Below are 18586 nucleotides of genomic sequence, written 5' to 3' on the forward strand. Positions count from 1 at the left end.
AAAAAAGAAAACACATGCACCAAAGTCTTCTCTAAGATGGTCTAATTTGACTTTCTAGAATAACCTTTGGTGTGTTGCTTTTAACTTTTGACTAAGATGTCCAAATGAGTTATTCTTTAATGATATAAAAATATAACAGAACTATCAAGTATGAGTTACAAATTTATTGTATTTTTTTTTTATTTGGATGTCAACTTTTAGTTTTGACTTGTTATCTAATATAAGTCTTTCATATTTTTTAATACCACTAACTTCGCCGATATTCCGTGAGGTATCTCAGGTCTGGTTAACACAAGTTCCATTACATTACTTTGATATAGTTGGGATGCACTACCCTAGTTGGGTAATGCAACAATTTGGTTTGTCTCAGAACATACTAAATTAAGTTAATACTAGTGACGAGCTGCATAGTATCAACTATAAGAGAAAACATAAGGAGAATTAGTTAGTGATTCATGCACCTTACCTAAATCTTTGAGATATTACGAGGGATTAAATACTTGAGGATCGACATTTGACAACACACACACATGAAATGATATTTTCCCATCACGTGTTAGTTTATTACACTTACCTAGTTATGTTTCCCTAGGTGTCCACATTATATGATGTATTATTATTATATACCCTGATATCCGAGATAGAAAATCGATTGACACAACATTTTTTAAATACAACATTTTTTAAAATTATTAATGTTACTATTTAATTACTTTTTAATATATGTATATAGACTTATTACTTATGACGTGAGGCTCAAAAGGTAGCATCCACTATTAGTGAAGGCATCAATGATATGAGATCATAATTTTGAAACCCGGCCCTGCGGGTCGATTTAGGACCCGGTTGACTCAGTGCTGGAACTGAGCCGGGTTTAAGAAAAAATAGAGGAAGTCACAACCCGGTGTGACCCGGTTGACCTGGCCGGTTGTAACTCGTTGATAATTTTTTTATATATTTTTTTTATCAAAACGACATTATTTTGATTTATATAAAAAATAGGGTTGACCCAGGTGACCCGGTTAAAACCCATGACCCCAGCCTTAGTTCGGGTTGATCACCGGGCCGGGTTTCAAAACTCTGGATGAGATGTGTCATGACCAACATTACACTCAATTCATTTCGTGGTGGACTTCAAGAGATTGAGAAAGTTAAATGTCTCGAAGTGACATTAATAAAAGATAAAATCGCTATCGTGAAAGTGTTAGGAATACTAGTTTATATTAGAATATCCTAGGCTTGTTTACGAGCTATGTTGATATTGATTATAACTCTTATATGGGTGCTACAAACCCATTTTTGAATTGAACAAGTTGAGGTGGTGGTGTAGATTTGTCCATGAGTTGAGGTGATTTTACAAATAGTTAGACTGTATGATATAATATTATAAGAATTATGAATAAATAATTAGATATAGTTATTTTACTTTTAAATAAAATGTTATGTATGTGAATAATTGTATTTAATTATGAGTTGTAAAATAATTATGTGAATAAAGTTTGAATATTTTTGGGTTACTACATCTAGATTAATTTTTTTTAGCTAGTCGCATATAACTATTAAAGACTAATAAAAAAGTAAATACATATTAGATTTTTTTTTGTAACGTGTAATTGTTTTTTTTTTTTAAAAAAAAATTTACATGTGAGTTAAAATAATAATAAAAAAAAAAACTGATTGGAATGACTATATATAACCGTTTGGGTTTATAAAATACAATTATAAACATGAAACGATTAGCAGCTCATTGTCTCCTTGTTTTCCCAAGTCCGACTCTCTGCCCTCACTCCCTGGCGTCTCAATCTCTTTGTTCTTTTTCGCTAAATTCTGGTCTGAGTTACATCGATCGGCCAGGCGGCCACCCCCAGAAAGCCATCCAGCCAGCAACTGCGCGCGAATGTTTCTTTAGAAGCAAGGAATCGAGGCAATTTTTAGTGAGGGCTTTGTAAGTACCCATTATGGTATTTTTTTTCTTTTCACTTTCCTTCTCTCTCCACATCCCTCCTATACACATGTCTGTCTGTAAAACAACAAATTTTAATTTCCAGGGTTTATTTGTCTGTCAATTTCAGTTTGTAACTTTTAATGCCTTTTGAATCAACTTTCATGTGTGCCAATTACAAAGTAGTAGAACAATGAAAAATATATATTTGTATGACTGAATGCTATGACTTTTGTTAAGATGATGCAAGCTGTAGAAATGAACAATCCATTGGCAGCAATAGAGTTGACGAAAAAGCTGCCATCTGTAAAAGATAATCTGCTCTACTGCTTAAATCGGTGAAATTTATCCAAAAACTAATTTGTGTTCTTCATTGAGTGACTTTTAGAGAGAAACCCAATTCTTATTTCTGTTTATTTTTTAAACCCATTTGTAGATTTGTTGAATGAAGTTTTGGGTAATTCTTAGTTGTTCATTTTTGGCTGTGATTTTTTGGGATTCTTGAGATCAGATTTGAGTTGAAAAAAGAAAAGGGAGATCAGGCTTGAGTTCTTGTTGTTGGTTGATCTTGATTTTGTGTTCTTTTTTTTTCAGAAATAATTCATAAGCAGTTTGGTAAAAAGATATTCTTGGAGTTCAATCAATATTCCATCCTCGGCAACATTTAGAAGTTGTATTTGGAAAATGGAGAACCAACACGATGACAATTGTTGTCTCTTTACTCCTTCCATCATCACCCTCACAGTCAGTGCTGTTTTGATTGCAATTACCCGCATTCTCTACATTCTATGTCAATCAGGAAAGCCCTTGCGTCCCTCAAAATCCCAAAAACCACTCAGCACTTTAATTGTTTTGGGATCAGGTAACTCAAAACAAATTCTTTTAACTGTAATATTTTTCAGCTATGTTAATTAATTATTATTGCTGTCAATTATAGGAGGACACACGGCGGAGATGATTAATGTGTTGAATGTGCTGCTGCAAAAAGATAGGTTTTGTCCTAGGTTTTTATGTGGCTGCTGCTACTGATAATATGAGTTTACAAAAAAGCTCATCTTTTGGAGGAAAATGTTTTTAATCTGGTAGGTTCATCAAATTATTCTCTTTTTAACTTTTCTCATTTTGGTTTTCTCGGTATAAAATGTGGAACTTAGGTCGAATTGAATTCTTGGCTTTATGAGTTAGGCTTAATGTTGCTTTTATCTTTTATTTTAATTGTGAATGGTTTTAATTGAAAAGGAAAAAAATAATTGTGAATGGTATATTTTGGATTTATACTAATTTGAAGTGGTTTTTAACTTGTTGTTGCAGAATGGGGGTAAGGGAGGCTCTACTCAATTCCTGCAAATTTACAGAAGTAGGGAAGTTGGTCAGTCATACATAACCTCTATTGGAACAACTTTCTAGCTTTGGTTCATGCATTATGGCTAATTGATTCGAATCAGACCTCAAGTGGTAAAATTTCTATTCTTTTTCTAGTCGTTTCTGTTTCTAAAGAAATTCCTAAATTAAGTGCCACTGACATTCCTCAGGTTCTATGCAATGGGCCCTGGTACTTGTGTTCCTCTTTTGTGTAATTTCATTCTTGTTCAAGGTATATGTCTTCTTTCTCAGCCTCCCTTAGTCTTTGTGTTGTGTTTTCTCTAATATCGTGTTGGAGTTAATTGTAATACCATTATCATTTGACCTGCAGATGGTGGGGGTTAGGTGGTCATCTGTTTTTTTATGTTGAGAGCATAGCGAGAGTGAGGAAGCTCTCTTTAAGTGGTTTGCTTCTTTTACAAGTTGCGGATAGCTGATCAGTTTTTTGTACAATGGCCACAACTACAGAAAAAATATCCACGAGCTCATTATGTTGGCTTGTCTCATGTAGTTTTCATTGATTTTACCAGTTACATGAGTACATATTTAAGCCTCCATGTTTTTGCACTGTAATCTACATTTTGAAGTTTTCTTTTGAGTGGTATTCAACCTGTAGTTCGTAGTCTCCAGCTTGAAAATTACATGTGAGAAGGAGATCTATTTGTTTTATGAATGTACATAACAGGGAGAGCAAGGGAGGGGAAGAGTGTTGCTTTTGTGAAGCTCTTATTGCATAGATATATATATATATACATATACAAATTCATATGCGAGAGTGATGTAAGGTATGAACATGATTTGCCAGCATGTGAAGAGCATCTCTTCGCCACTATGCTATGAGCTGGTCATTTTACTGCCTAAACATCTCTTCGTCACTTGTTCGGTACAATTCTAACTCTCTTTTGGTGTACTTTTTTAACACAATAATTGTTTGGAATATACATTTGCTAGCTGTTTCTCATGCCTTATTTATGAAATGGAGGAGATAGTGACTAGGAGAACAAAATTTGTTATAGGAGTGAATGTTTGATAATGGAGGACTTGGAAAAAAATTTGAAGGGCATCTGGAATGTGCATGGTATTGTGTAGATACCGGAGGATATAAGAGCCCAATCCAGCACTTCATGGTGCTTGCAGCTAAGAATAGATCAAAAGAGGCATATGCAAACAATCGGAGGTAGATAGAAATGGCTGTTTTCTTTTCTTTTTTCTTTTTGGTGGATGCTGTTTATTGTGGGATTTTCCAGTTGGGAGCAAGCAAGGAATGAGCAGGAGCTGCCATCTATATACTCTTTGTGCCCTTGCTGGAGTACATTTTTCCCAATAGTATAGCTGCTGACAAAAACTGTATGCATCACCAGCTGGATACAACACAAGTGATCTTATGTTTTTAAGGGAAATGTTTTGGACGGGAGAAGCTGTCCTGAGGCAGCTTTAGATGGAAGATGCATGTCAGATATTGCCATGTCATATATCCATGAGATTTTAGAGTTTGCGGTTGGGCTGTTGGACGTCAGCCAACATTTAAAATTATTATATAATTATATATTGTTATTGTTAAATAAACTACAACTCCTCACTGTGCACAAATGACTGAATTTTTTTTTCCCATTCCTAACACTTGGTCTTTGTGGGGTTGCACAATTTTCAAATTTAGTTAATTAACTTTTATATTTTTGTTGCTTTTATACTTCTGAAATATGTTTTTGATTTGTTCTCTGGCTTACTTGATTTGTCATTAAATAGTTTTAAACACTTTACTTGTTTATTAACTGTTTTCAACATTAAATATAAAGAATCAATTTTATGAAAATAGAGTTGGTTTTTTGTCAAAAATAAATTGAGAGATGAATGACCAAAATTGAAAGAAACAACTCTTTTTCACAAAAGGTATGGGAAAGTTTTCTATTTGATCTCTTAAATTTATTAATTATTATTTTTTCATATTTTTATCACTTTTCTTTTTGGTTATATACTGATTTTTAAATTTTATTTTCATCACGTTTTAATTTTGTGGAGGTTGAGAGTAAAGAAAAAGTTTTGAAAAAGTTTAGAAAAAAAATAAAAGCTTTTTAGGTGATTGAGTTTCGATCATCAATAACTTTAATTTTAGTGTTTATGAAAAGTAAAGATCGTTTTTACCTTTAATAATACCAGAAAAAAGTAGATTGTTTTAAAAAAAATATTTGATTTTGAGTTTTTTGATTAAATTAAACTTTTTTTCATTGGAAATGAGGTTTTAAAGGTCCATAGAATTTTTTTTCCTTTTTAATGTTATCGGTGAAAAATGATTTGAAATTTGGTTATTTAGAGGCTAAGATCTTGGACCCTGGTTTTTCAGTCATCGAAGACAAGTCTAAAGTTATCGAGAAAGGTTGCAGAGAAATGACGTGTTATTTCTCTAGACGAGCGTTTATCTGCTTTAATTTAAATAAAAAAAAAACTAGTTTGGGCTTCGAAGCCCAAACATATGGGCTTGGATTTCAGCCCAAACACGCAAGTGCAATTATTGCAAGCTCTGAAAAGCTCACAGGCCATCCTTTGAAGGCCTTAATGCACCTTGGGTTTGAATGTTTTTTACGAAAATTTATGATACTAAAAGACTATTAGTTATTTTTTGGGTCTACTTTAAAGGTTAAAACAACAAACAAAAAGAGGTGAGAGAAAAAAAAAACTCAATGATCCAACATAAAAGGTAAATTGTGCTTATAGGAACTAGGAAGAAGGATGTTCGTTACATGTAAAGTAAATGTGGCTATCACAATAAGGAAGTCCAATAAATTCATCCATCTTTGAAAGATTTGATTTGGGATAACGTATCCATCTTGTTGCTAAATGCAATTTGTACATCCTATACACACTTGGAGAAATGTGCGATCAATTAGAAAGAACATGTCAATCCCTTCCGAGATAAACTACGTCATAGGATTAGGGAGATGTTTTGTTACTTTCAAAGTAAATGTGTTATCACACTAGGGATACTAAAATAATCCCCATCTTTGAAAAAATGATGGGGAGAGCATATCCCATCCCTATTATTTGGATGCAGTGTCTATCTCATCATTGGAGAAAGGAGTGATCGTTACTAAATGAGAACATGTTAATCCCTCTCAAAAATAAACTATATCGTTGCACTAGGGAGACAATCACTACTTACAAAGTAAAAAGTACTATCACACTAAGAAGAGTAAATTCATCATATCTTTTTGAAAATTTTTTTCCTTATAGTCGATGCTAAATGATGTGGTCCTATTTTATCTGTGGGCTTGAAGGTCGGGTTTGGCTCGGGATAAAGTCATTAATTTCTCATTCTGGCTATTTGACCTGCCCTTCTTTGGTTGAAGCGAAGTAGATTATCATTGTTACTTGCAAAAAATCTTGTTTTTATTCTATTTAGGGACTCTACGATGATTAAATTAGAATCGATTCAAGAAAAAATCAACTATCCATTTGACTATGGATTTTTTCTATTAAGATAGAATTGCTATTGTTTAAAGGCAGAGAGAAAAAATTAAACCTAGCATGAGCATTTTTTTCTTTGTTTCCTCCTTTTTATAGCCCCTTATGTTTCTTCTTTTTCTTATAAGGAAAAGGTTGATCTGTCCCATCAAGATAAAATATATATTGATCTATAATCTCATCTAGGGTCAGCGCTTGGTTGCATCCAAGTATAATGAGTTTTGGCTACTCACTAGTCTTATAGGCGTCTAGGCTAAGCGTTTGGCTGTGTTCATAGACGATGAGTTTGATAATTTGTTAAATTCATAGGTGTCTGGGCTCAACACTTGGCTAAGCCCAAGAAATTATTGGTCTTAAACCTTCTCATGGTCAACTTATTAGAGAGCAGTTCAAAAACAAATAAACAAACAAACAAAAAATAATAAATACCGATTTATCAGGAATATATCTTGTTTTTCAATTTGATTTCAAATATGAAAGATTAACCATGTATTGAAACAAAATTTTTCTAACACGTAATGAGCTTGCAGAGCTAAGATTAAAAAACAGGTGGATTGATTCATGCAATACGTTGAATGTAAATGGAAAAAACATTGATGTCATTCGGGATATGCATAAACAAGGAGAAGTGTTTAAGATAAGATAAGGGCACACACATTAAAGCACTGTTCAGCTATAAATGTTGGAAGGGTTGTCAATCAAGCACAAAAATAATAAACTCACCTCTTTGAACTTTGAAGAGCAAAAATCAAATTCAAGGATAACAAAGTTTCAGTTCATCTTATGAATTTATACACTCGATCATTCTCTCAAATATCCATGGGCCGAATTACCATGTCAGAAAAGCATCTACTTCCACGTAGTTCAAAAGCTATGTAGTTTATTAACTACATACTTTTACTTTAGCACATCTTATGACCAATCTATGTCCAGATTCGAATGGTAAGCCTTAATGAGAGAACTGGAAGCATAGTGTTAAGAACTGGTCTAGTAGTCGGTCTGGTCTAAGATATAGATTTTAGATTTTGATCGGGTTAATTTTTTTTTTAAAACAAAACAATGTTGTTTTAGTAAAAAAAAAAACAAAAAAATAATAAAAAATTGACGGGTTTGCAACCAGGTATGACCGGGTTCTTGTCGGGTCACATCGAGTTTTTTTTTTCTTTTATTTTTTCTTCAACCCGGTCTGATTCCAATCTTGTATTGACTAGATTCCGGGGCAATCTATCAGGCCAAGCTGGATTATAAAACTATTACCGAAAGGTTCAAATTCTAACAGAATGGACCAACTGGTCAGCAGGGATGATGGCTAAGCATTAATGATAATTCATACACAGCACCACTTGCAGTTTTAAATTGCTATGAGAGGTCATCCACATCCACATACGAATTCAATCCTGATAAGTGATTAGTCTCCTGAGATTCAGTGAAAGATCTTTTAGTCCCTGCTACTCAATTAAAATGTTACGTTGTTTCCAATATGCTCGTATAATTTGATCGTTCATGTTCTTAACTGTTTTACAGGTCTGCTACGTACATGGAAAAAAACTACATTTATGGACATGACAGAGGCACCCCAATTGTATGTAACCATGGAAATCTGTCACCGGTCAACTTCCAGGCTCCCATAGATCGTAGACATCAGTTAGCTTTCCAGCATGGGAGCTTTAGAAACCTCACCGGCATTTCTTTTCTCAGCCTTGCAATTGCGGTCGTCTAGATAGTGGTGATAGGCGTAGGAAATGAAACCCCAGATAGCCAACACCATTGAAATTACCTTCACACCACCCATTTTGTCATTGAATACGAACACAGCTAGGACTGGAACAATAGGCAATCCCAAAACACTTATGGAATTGGAGAACAAGGAAGAAACATCAAAAACCAATCCAACGCAGCCAATCGCGAAAACCTGCCAAGATATGGCAGTCCCAACTAAGTTCATCACGTAAGAAACCTTTCCCATTTTATACCCATCCATTTCTCTTGTTAGACCCTTCCAGTCTCCACTAGCAAAAAGTCCAACTACAATAACAGAAGTCGCTACTATTTGTTGATAGATTATCATGTCCAGGACCGCCTTAAATGTCTGCCTCTTTATAACCTTGTTGAAGCAGAGCTGTGTCAAAGAGAGCACCAGTCCATACCCCGCGGAAGCAGCAACAGTGCATATGAAACCAATAGCATATTTTGCTTTGGAGACTCCAGAAGTGCCGTCTGAAGACTCATTATTAAAGACAAGTAGGATAGAGGAGATGGTAAGGAGGACTAGAGAATTGATTATAAATGGTGTGAACTTCTGTGCATTGAGCAAAAAGGAGAAGACAGAATTGAAGGCCAACTGAGATGCACAGATGAGGGTGTAAGTAGACACGGGAAGGTACTGCAGTCCAATAGTGTATAGATAGCAGTCTGCTGCTACAAGCAGTCCAATCGATACGTAAATCAATGCAAGTGTTGTGACAGATGGTGATGATTTTATTTGGCTATCATTTGTGCTTGGTTTACTGGTAGTTGAGATGAGATAGAAGGGAATAAGAACCGGAAAGCCTGCAAGTTGCACTAGTGTTGCCATCCATTTGCTGTTTCCACCTTTAACAAAGTACAATCTTCCCAAAAGCATAGCCGCTGACTGTCCAGCTAGGAGAAAGACGGTATAGATTGACAAGCGGATCCACCGCCTGTAGTTTCTTGTTTGTGGAGCCGTTGAGCAGTACTGATCGGTGATACTTGTATATTGAGGTAAGTTTGTTTGATCTTTAGCTTCTTGGTCTGATAATAAGAACAGATATCGGACAAGTCAGCTACTGTACAAGAATACATGATCGTATTTGAAAATAATATATTTGAGCGTGTCGATATCTCCCAAGTTGGGAGCTTAAAAAACTAAAACCTTGTTGCAAGGACAAAAACATGATTCATAGGAACTTGTTAAAAAGATCTCCAAGACAAAGACCCTGAAAAGCCTCCTCCATGGAAAGAGAATTTACAACGACTACCTAGGAGACGATTTAGCCGGCAGAATTTCACCTGGAGATTTGCAGGGAAAACCAGTATAGCTGCCTAGCTGTATAACAAAAAATGTAAAAGAATCCTACTCTCCTTTTGCTTTGCTGTATCTCTTCGAAGAAATTTGATGCGTATTTCTTTCATCATAAATAACCCATGATTCCATGGTGACTATGTTCTCTTAATAGTACTACTGCTAAATGTAGGCTTATTGCAGACCTCATGACCTTTCCACCTTATTAATTCCCATACATACACTTGTGAAAGAAGTTAAAACAGAGGAACATTGATGAAATTGCGATATATATATATATATTCTCTTTGATAAAAAGGCTACACATCAAGAATTAGAGAGAGCTGACTCACCCATGATGCGAAGTTGAACTTCCTGAGCTTCTCCCATGTCAAAGGTAGTGCAGAAGCCAGAAAAGATAAAGCTTAGAACAGAGAGAGAGAGAGAGAGAGAGAGAGGGAGGGAGAGAGAGAGAGATTTCAAATGAAATGAAGATGCAGCATGCAAATGTATTTATGCCATTTAAATTAATCTTTGGTTGCTTTTGTTTTGATCGTAGCAGTATATGGTAAATAAATCTGTCATCCCATGTTTTTCTTCGAATTAGTGACTTACAGGGACGAAAGTAGATGCAAGGTGCTTCTGCCTGTTTTTTTTTTTTTTTTTTTTTTTCATTAGGCATCCTAGTCAAGGATTGGCATGGCAGGCCCCATGATCGTATTATATATGCTTCTTTTATGGATTGATTGATAATCTCCGAATGGTGGATGCATGATCTGTAATCAGTCTGGATGCTTGAGGGCCTTTCGCTTGCTTTCATTCATCTCAGAACAGAGTGGCCTTTTCCCCATAATATATAAAAAAGATTAGGTTAATATTGCATTTTGCAGAACTGCTTTTTTTTCTTTTTTCTTTTTTTTCTTTTTTAACCGAGACTAAAAAAATATTTGCATCGCATATATGTATATATACAACCCGACATGGCTTTATTAAACTTCCAAAACTATATATTGTTTATTATTTTAACGTTTCTTCAAAATTTTATTATAATTTTTTATTAAATAAAGATCTTAAAAAATAAAATTTTACCAAATGTGGTAACTAAATAAAATAAAATATTAAAATTGCTAATAAAGAACTTGTCAAATTTAAAATATTAACTACATCTTAAAATAAATACTACAATTAAAATAAATAAATTAAAAATAATAAAATTTGTCTTCTACATTACTAAATAATTTGATTATGTGAGACACTCACAAACAAGCACGGGTTTGTTAACCCCCTCAAAAAATTATAAAATTGAGGGATAATTCTTGTCACATCATAAGGCAGGCACAATACATACATACATACATACATATATATATATATATATATATATATATATATATATTATTTGTTTGTTTTTGCCTTTAAAAAAAATTTAAAATTGAGGGATAATTCTTGTCACATCATAAGGCAGGCACAATATATATATTGCTTCAACAAATTCACACTTTTCAAGAGTTGTTCTGATGAGCCCTCTTAACACCCAAAATGCGTGAAATAAATCAACCACAACGACAAGCATATTTCTTGTCCCAAATAAATCAAGTATAGGAAAGATACTAAATTATGATTTTATATTTTAAAAATATTTTTAAAAATATTTAAATTTATTTTATTTTATTTTATTTTACTTTAAATTAATATTTTTTTGATGTTTTTAAATTATTTTAATGTGCTAATATATATATATCGCTTTCACTTCCCTCAGCATATATAGCAACCTTCACTTATTTTTCCCACGTACGATATGTTCTTTTCTTCTTTTTTTCCTTTTTCAAATCCCTTTAAAATTCAAATTACATATTAGCAGCATGCATTGATCTTCTTAATTAGTGTTTTACAAGGGAAAATGATGCGTTTTTAGATTTAGGTTTTGTTTGTTTTTATATTTTAAAAATACTTTTAAAAAAATTTAAATTTTTTTATTTTTTTTATTTACTTAAAATTAATATTTTTTAGTGTTTTTAGATCATTTTGATATATTATATTAAAAATAAAAAAAATATCATTTTAATATATTTATAAATAAAAAATATTTTAAAAAACAATTCTAATTAGACTTCTAAACATGCTCTAAATCTCATTGCAAGAATTTGTGGACTTTTTAATGGGCAGCTCAGTGGTATTCTTGCAAAACAAATGAAAAATAAATAAATAAATATAAACGGTCTTCTTGTTTACTTTGGTAAGAAATTGAACGGAATATAACAAATAGAATTTGGAAATAAAATGGCAAATGGTTTTTGTTCTTTAACGAAGCAAGCCATGATATTCAGACACCAGCTATATGCGTAAAAGTTGGAGTTCGGACAAGATTTACCTCGAGTATTTGTCAGATTAATTTAACGCGCTAGAAGACAAGAAGACAGCCAATTAAGAAGATCCACAAGAGAGATGGGTTTTGCGGGAAGTGAGATGAGACGTGTATGGATCTCTCTTTAGCATTCTTGTATTCTGTGATGATTAAAATTTATTTTTTTATTTAAAATTATTTTTAAAAAATAACGATATAACAATTCTAATTATATAATATAAACAATCTTGTTTCTTTTTGCATTTTAAAAATATTTTTTTAAAAAAATTAATTTTTTTTGTTTATTTATTTATTTTAAATTGATATTTTTTTAGTTTTTTAATCATTTTAATACATTAATTTTAATATATTTTTAAATAAAAAATATCCATAACTACACTATCAGACAGCTCATACCCTACCTAGTAATTGAACACTGGAAGAGAAGCATTAACATACATGCATGTAAGCACTATAAGCAAACGACACTTGTCAAGTTGTGGCTGAAGATGAGTTTTCAAGTCTCCATGCTGACCTGACAGGCGGTCCTGAGGATGCGATTATTTGGGAGCTGATCCTCTATGACGGGAAATGATGGCCTTCTACACTAGCTACGACCAAATCAACTGCTTGTTAGACATTCAGGCCAAAATTAATGGTCCCGATGTGGATGCATGCTTTTAATTTGATTTGAAAGAAGGAAAAAAAATAATACCCACCCGGCCACTTGTTGATCTGTTGTGTCCCATCGTCGACGAATACAAGTAGTCAAGGATGCTTAGTTAGGCCGCCAGTTTTGATAATGATTTTTTTAAAAAATATTTTTTATTTTTAATATTAATATATTAAAATCATTTAAAAATAACAAAAAAATAATTAAAAAAATATATAAAATTTTACAAAATAAAACTTTCCAACCACAAAACTTAAGATGAATTCGTGTTTTTAAAAAATTGAATTAATTTTATTTAAAATAAATTTGTTTTATATTATTTTAATGCTCTAATATTAAAAATAATTTTTATAATATAAAAAAATTTCATTTTAATACATTTATAAATAAAAATTATTTTAAACCATCATCACGAACATAATCCCAAAAATAAATCAATAACTCCGGTTGGTTTGCCTATAAGGATATTTTCAAGCCAGCTAGTGTATTAATTAATTAATTGAAACTAAATTCCATGTCGGTTTTAGACGAGTCCCTGAAAAGCTATCCTTTTTTTTAATTGGTCAAGGTTGGATCATTGTCAAAGCAAAAGATCATACAAATTAAATGAATTTCTAGCCATGAGTACAGTGAAGTGATAACGTTGAAATTAAGAATAATTGTGACTGAGTTGGTTATGTGTGGCTTTAACTGTGTTTAATTTTCTATTTTAACAATTAATAATAAAGAACCCGTACTCAACAGGAGGATGTTGTTTGATTTTTATTGGCTATTAGCTTTTACATGAACCACACAATTAGTTTTAGGTATAAACGAGCAGTCCTCATGTGTTTTATGATGGATTGTATTGGGTTTCTCACTCTTACATTGTTTTTTCTTTATCTACATTTAGATAAAAAAATTTAAAAATAATCCTAGAAATATGACTTGCTTGCAATTTGCAATGTTGATGTATAATACTAATAGATGAAGTTTTCTAATTTTTGTCACTTATGTATATGTTAATTAAAAACAAAAAGATAATTATTTCCGATCCAAAACACTAAAATAATTGGTGGCTTAACATTTTTTTTTTTATATTGTGAATGATCATTTTCAAGAACTAAATCACATGAGAGAGTTCATCAATTCAAGATCTACTGTTATTACATTTTTTTTTTCTTCAACTCGGTCTAATTCCAGTCCTGTATTGATCAGATTCTGGGTTAATCCATCAGGCTAGGCTGGATTATAAAACTATGACCGAAAGGTTCAAATTCTAACAGAATGGACCAACTGGTCAGCAGGGATGGCTAAGCATTAATGATAATTCATACACAGCACCACTTGCAGTTTTAAATTGCTATGAGAGGTCATCCACATCCAAATACGAATTCAATCCTGATAAGTGATTAGTCTCCTGAGATTCAGTGAAAGATCTTTTAGTCCCTGCTACTCAATTAAAATGTTACGTTGTTTCCAATATGCTCGTATAATTTGATCGTTCATGTTCTTAACTGTTTTACAGGTCTGCTACACGGATGAAAACTACATTTTAGGACATGACAGAGGCACCCGAATTTATGTAACCATGGAAATCTGTCACCGATCAACTTCCAGGCTCCCATAGATCGTAGACATCAGTTAGCTTTCCAGCATGGGAGCTTTAGAAACCTCACCGGCATTTCTTTTATCAGCCTTGCAATTGCGGTCGTCTAGATAGTGGTGATAGGCGTAGGAAATGAAACCCCAGATAGCCAACACCATTGAAATTACCTTCACACCACCCATTTTGTCATTGAATACGAACACAGCTAGGACTGGAACAATAGGCAATCCCAAAACACTTATGGAATTGGAGAACAAGGAAGAAACATCAAAAACCAATCCAACGCAGCCAATCGAGAAAACCTGCCAAGATATGGCAGTCCCAACTAAGTTCATCACGTAAGAAACCTTTCCCATTTTATAACCATCCATTTCTCTTGTTAGACCCTTCCAGTCTCCACTAGCAAAAAGTCCAACTACAATAACAGAAGTCGCTACTATTTGTTGATAGATTATCATGTCCAGGACCGCCTTAAATGTCTGCTTCTTTATAACCTTGTTGAAGCAGAGCTGTGTCAAAGAGAGCACCAGTCCATACCCCGCGGAAGCAGCAACAGTGCATATGAAACCAATAGCATATTTTGCTTTGGAGACTCCAGAAGTGCCGTCTGAAGACTCATTATTAAAGACAAGTAGGATAGAGGAGATGGTGAGGAGGACTAGAGAATTGATTATAAATGGTGTGAACTTCTGTGCATTGAGCAAAAAGGAGAAGACAGAATTGAAGGCCAACTGAGATGCACAGATGAGGGTGTAAGTAGACACAGGAAGGTACTGCAGTCCAATAGTGTATAGATAGCAGTCTGCTGCTACAAGCAGTCCAATCGATACGTAAATCAATGCAAGTGTTGTGACAGATGGTGATGATTTTATTTGGCTATCATTTGTGCTTGGTTTACTGGTAGTTGAGATGAGATCGAAGGGAATAAGAACCGGAAAGCCTGCAAGTTGCACTAGTGTTGCCATCCATTTGCTGTTTCCACCTTTAACAAAGTACAATCTTCCCAAAAGCATAGCCGCTGACTGTCCAGCTAGGAGAAAGACTGTATAGATTGACATGCGGATCCACCGCCTGTAGTTTCTTGTTTGTGGAGCCGTTGAGCAGTACTGATCGGTGATACTTGTATATTGAGGTAAGTTTGTTTGATCTTTAGCTTCTTGGTCTGATAATAAGAACAGATATCGGACAAGTCAGCTACTGTACAAGAATACATGATTGTATTTGAAAATAATATATTTGAGCGTGTCGATATATATCTCCCAAGTTGGGAGCTTAAGAAACTAAAACCTTGTTGCAAGGACAAAAACATGATTCATAGGAACTTATTAAATAGATCTCCAAGACAAAGACCCTGAAAAGCCTCCTCCATGGAAAGAGAATTTACAACGACTACCTAGGAGACGAGCTTTCGCCGGCAGAATTTCACCTGGAGATTTGCAGGGAAAACCAGTATAGCTGCCTAGCTGTATAACAAAAAATGTAAAAGAATCCTACTCTCCTTTTGCTTTGCCGTATCTCTTCGAAGAAATTTGATGCGTATTTCTTTCATCATAAATAACCTATGATTCCATGGTGACTATGTACTCTTAGTAGTACTACTGCTAAATATAGGCTTATTGACCTTTCCACCTAATTAATTCCCATACATACACTTGTGAAAGAAGTTAAAACAGAGGAACATTGATGAAATTGCGATATATATACTCTCTTGGATAAAAAGTGCTACACATCAAGAATTAGAGAGAGCCGACTCACCCATGATGTGAAGTTGAACTTCCTGAGCTTCTCCCATGTCACAGTAGTGCAGAAGCCCAGAAAAGATAAAGCTTAGAAGAGAGAGAGGGGGAGAGGGAGAGAGAGAGAGAGAGAGAGAGAGAGATTTCAAATGAAATGAAATGAAATGAAGTTGCAGCATGCAAATGTATATTTATGCCATTTAAATTAATCTTTGGTTGCTTTTGTTTTGATCGTAACAGTATATGGTAAATAAATCTGTCAACCCATGTTTTTCTTGGAATTAGTGACTTACAGGGACGAAAGTAGATGCAAGGTGCTTCTGCCTGTTTTTTTTTTTCATTAGGCATCCTAGTCAAGGATTAGCATGGCAGGCCCCATGATCGTATAATATATGCTTCTTTCATGGATTGATTGATAATCTCCGAATGGTGGATGCATGATCTGTAATCAGTCTGGATGCTTTACGGCCTTTCGTTTGCTTTCATTAATCTCAGAACAGAGTGGCTTTTCCCCCATAATATAGAAAAAAGATTAGGATAATATTGCATTTTGCAGAACTGCTTTTTTATTTTTTCTTTTTAAACCGAGACTAAAAAAATATTTGCATCGCATATATGTATATATACATTTTTTTTTTCTAGAAAAACAAATTAGGGAAAGATATTAAATGATGCATAGATAGCTGGATAAGGAGATTTATTTTATTTTAACGTTTCTTCGAAATTCTATTATAAATTTTTATTAAATAAAGATCTTAAAAAATAAAATTACTGCGAATTTTTTTTGCATTCCTAACAATTGGTCTTTGTGGTTTGCACAATTTTCAATTGAGTTAATTAACTTTATATTTTTGTGGTTTTATACTCTAAAGTATGTTTTGATTTGTTCTCTGGCTTACTTGATTTGTCATTAAATGTTTTTAACACTTTATTTGTTATTAATTGTTTCAACATTAAATAAAGAATCAATTTTATGAAATAGAGTTTGTTTTTTTTGTCAAAAATAAATTGAGAGATGAATGACCAAAATTGAAGAAACAACTCTTTTTCAGTAAAGGTATGGGAAAGTTCTATTTGATCTCTTAAATTTATTATATATATATATATTATCACTTTTCTTTTAGGTTATGTTCTGGTTTTAAATTTTATTTTCTTCAAGTTTTAATTTGTGGAGGTTGAGAGTAAAGAAATTTTTTTTGAAAAAGTTAGAAAAAAAATAAAGCTTTTGGGTGACTAAGTTCTCAGTAACTTTAATTTTAGTGTCTATGAAAAATAAAGATTGTTTTTACCTTTAATAATACCAGAAAAAGTAGATTAAGTCTCAATTTTTTTTTTTTTAAAAAAGTTATTTGATTTTGAGTTATTTGATTGATTAATTTTTTTTCATTGAAATGAGGTTTTAGAGGTCCATAGAATTTTTTTTTTTCTTTTTAATGTTATCGGTGAAAAATGATTGAAATTTGGTTACTTGGAGGCTAAGATCTTGAACCCTTGTTTTTCAGTCATCGAAGACAAGTCTAGTGATCAAGAAAGGTTATAGAGAAATGAAGTGTTATTTCTCTAGATAGGCGTCATTTGCTTTATTTAAACAAAAAAAAACTAGTTTGAGCTCCGAAGCCTAAACATATGGGCTTCGATTTCAGGCCCAGACACGCATGCATTGCAAGCCTAAGCTCGCAAGGCCATCCTTTGATGCCTTAGTGCACCTTGGGTTGAATGTTTAGGGAAAATTTTATGATACTAAAAGACTATTAGTTATTTTTTGGGTCTACTTTAAAGAAAACGACAAACACAAAGAGGTGAGAAAAAAAAAATCATGATCCAACATAAAAGGTAAATTGTGCTGTAGAACTAGGAAGATGTTTGTTACATGTAAAGTAAATGTGCTATCACAATAGGAATAATAAATTCATCCCATCTTTGAAAGATTTGATTTGGGATAACGTATCCATCCTTGTTGTTAATGCAATGTTCATCCTATGCTTGGAGAAAGGTGCGATCACATTAGAAAAAACATGTCAATCTCTTCCAAGATAAACTGCATCGTAGGATTAGGGAGATGTTTGTTACTTTCAAAGTAAATGTATTATCACACTAGAGATACTAAAATAATCCTATCTTTGAAAAAATTGATGGGGAGAGCATATCAATCCCTGTTATTGATGCAGTGTCTATCTTATCATTGGAGAAATGAGTGATCGTACTATGAGGAACATGTTAATCCCTCCCAAGATAAACTATATTGTTGCACTAGGGAGACAATCGCTACTTACAAAGTAAATGTACTATCACACTAAGAAGAGTAAATTCATCATATCTTTGAAATTTTTGTCCTTATAGTTGACGCTAATGATGTGGTCCTATTTTATCTAATGGGCTTGAAAGTCGGGTTTGGCTCGGGATAAAGTCATTAATTTTCTGATTCTGGCTATTTGACCTGCCCTTCTTTGGTGAAAGCAG

At 33.2% G+C, this 18586-nt stretch overlaps 2 protein-coding genes and 1 long non-coding RNA gene across 6 annotated transcripts; 1 reads left to right on the forward strand and 2 right to left on the reverse strand.

Annotated features, from left to right (window-relative positions):
• The first annotated feature begins 1739 nt into the window (after window positions 1–1739).
• Window positions 1740–3371, forward strand: LOC140955417 (uncharacterized). Its single transcript, XR_012169418.1, has 4 exons — window positions 1740–1945; window positions 2537–2804; window positions 2880–3024; window positions 3254–3371. It is a non-coding gene; the product is annotated as an uncharacterized lncRNA (long non-coding RNA).
• Window positions 3372–8185: 4814 nt separating this feature from the next.
• On the reverse strand, window positions 8186–10573 carry LOC118036571 (probable purine permease 10). Its single transcript, XM_035042296.2, has 2 exons — window positions 10139–10573; window positions 8186–9535 (listed from the first exon to the last, which is right to left on the reverse strand). Exons 1-2 carry the CDS (start codon window positions 10173–10175, stop codon window positions 8409–8411), a joined length of 1164 nt encoding a protein of 387 aa, XP_034898187.1. The 5' UTR covers window positions 10176–10573; the 3' UTR covers window positions 8186–8408.
• A 3634-nt stretch (window positions 10574–14207) lies between these two features.
• LOC118036570 (probable purine permease 10) lies at window positions 14208–16601 on the reverse strand. Of its 4 annotated transcripts, XM_073404817.1 has the most exons (3): window positions 16420–16496; window positions 16146–16216; window positions 14208–15552 (listed from the first exon to the last, which is right to left on the reverse strand). In XM_073404817.1, exons 2-3 carry the CDS (start codon window positions 16180–16182, stop codon window positions 14426–14428), a joined length of 1164 nt encoding a protein of 387 aa, XP_073260918.1. In that variant the 5' UTR covers window positions 16183–16216; window positions 16420–16496; the 3' UTR covers window positions 14208–14425. The 4 variants fall into 4 exon arrangements, with proteins under 4 accessions (XP_073260918.1, XP_073260914.1, XP_034898185.1 ...); XM_073404813.1 differs by lacking the exon at window positions 16146–16216 and having other exon boundaries at window positions 16420–16601; XM_035042294.2 differs by lacking the exon at window positions 16420–16496 and having other exon boundaries at window positions 16146–16397.
• Window positions 16602–18586: the final 1985 nt, after the last annotated feature.

This window comes from Populus alba, chromosome 1 (genome assembly GCF_005239225.2).
Source record: "Populus alba chromosome 1, ASM523922v2, whole genome shotgun sequence".
Taxonomy (NCBI): domain Eukaryota; kingdom Viridiplantae; phylum Streptophyta; class Magnoliopsida; order Malpighiales; family Salicaceae; genus Populus; species Populus alba.

What these genes read in the sequence shown, in the direction of transcription:
- LOC118036571 (XM_035042296.2), bottom strand. Translation starts at nt 10,175, where the DNA reads ATGGGAGAAGCTCAGGAAGTTCAACTTCGCATCATGG. An exon ending in AGTTCAACTTCGCATCATGG is followed by an intron (nt 9,536 to 10,138) that starts GTGAGTCAGCTC and finishes TCTTATTATCAG; the next exon opens with ACCAAGAAGCTAAAGATCAA.
- LOC118036570 (XM_035042294.2), bottom strand. Translation starts at nt 16,305, where the DNA reads ATGCTGCAACTTCATTTCATTTCATTTCATTTGAAATCTCTCTCTCTC. An exon ending in AGTTCAACTTCACATCATGG is followed by an intron (nt 15,553 to 16,145) that starts GTGAGTCGGCTC and finishes TCTTATTATCAG; the next exon opens with ACCAAGAAGCTAAAGATCAA.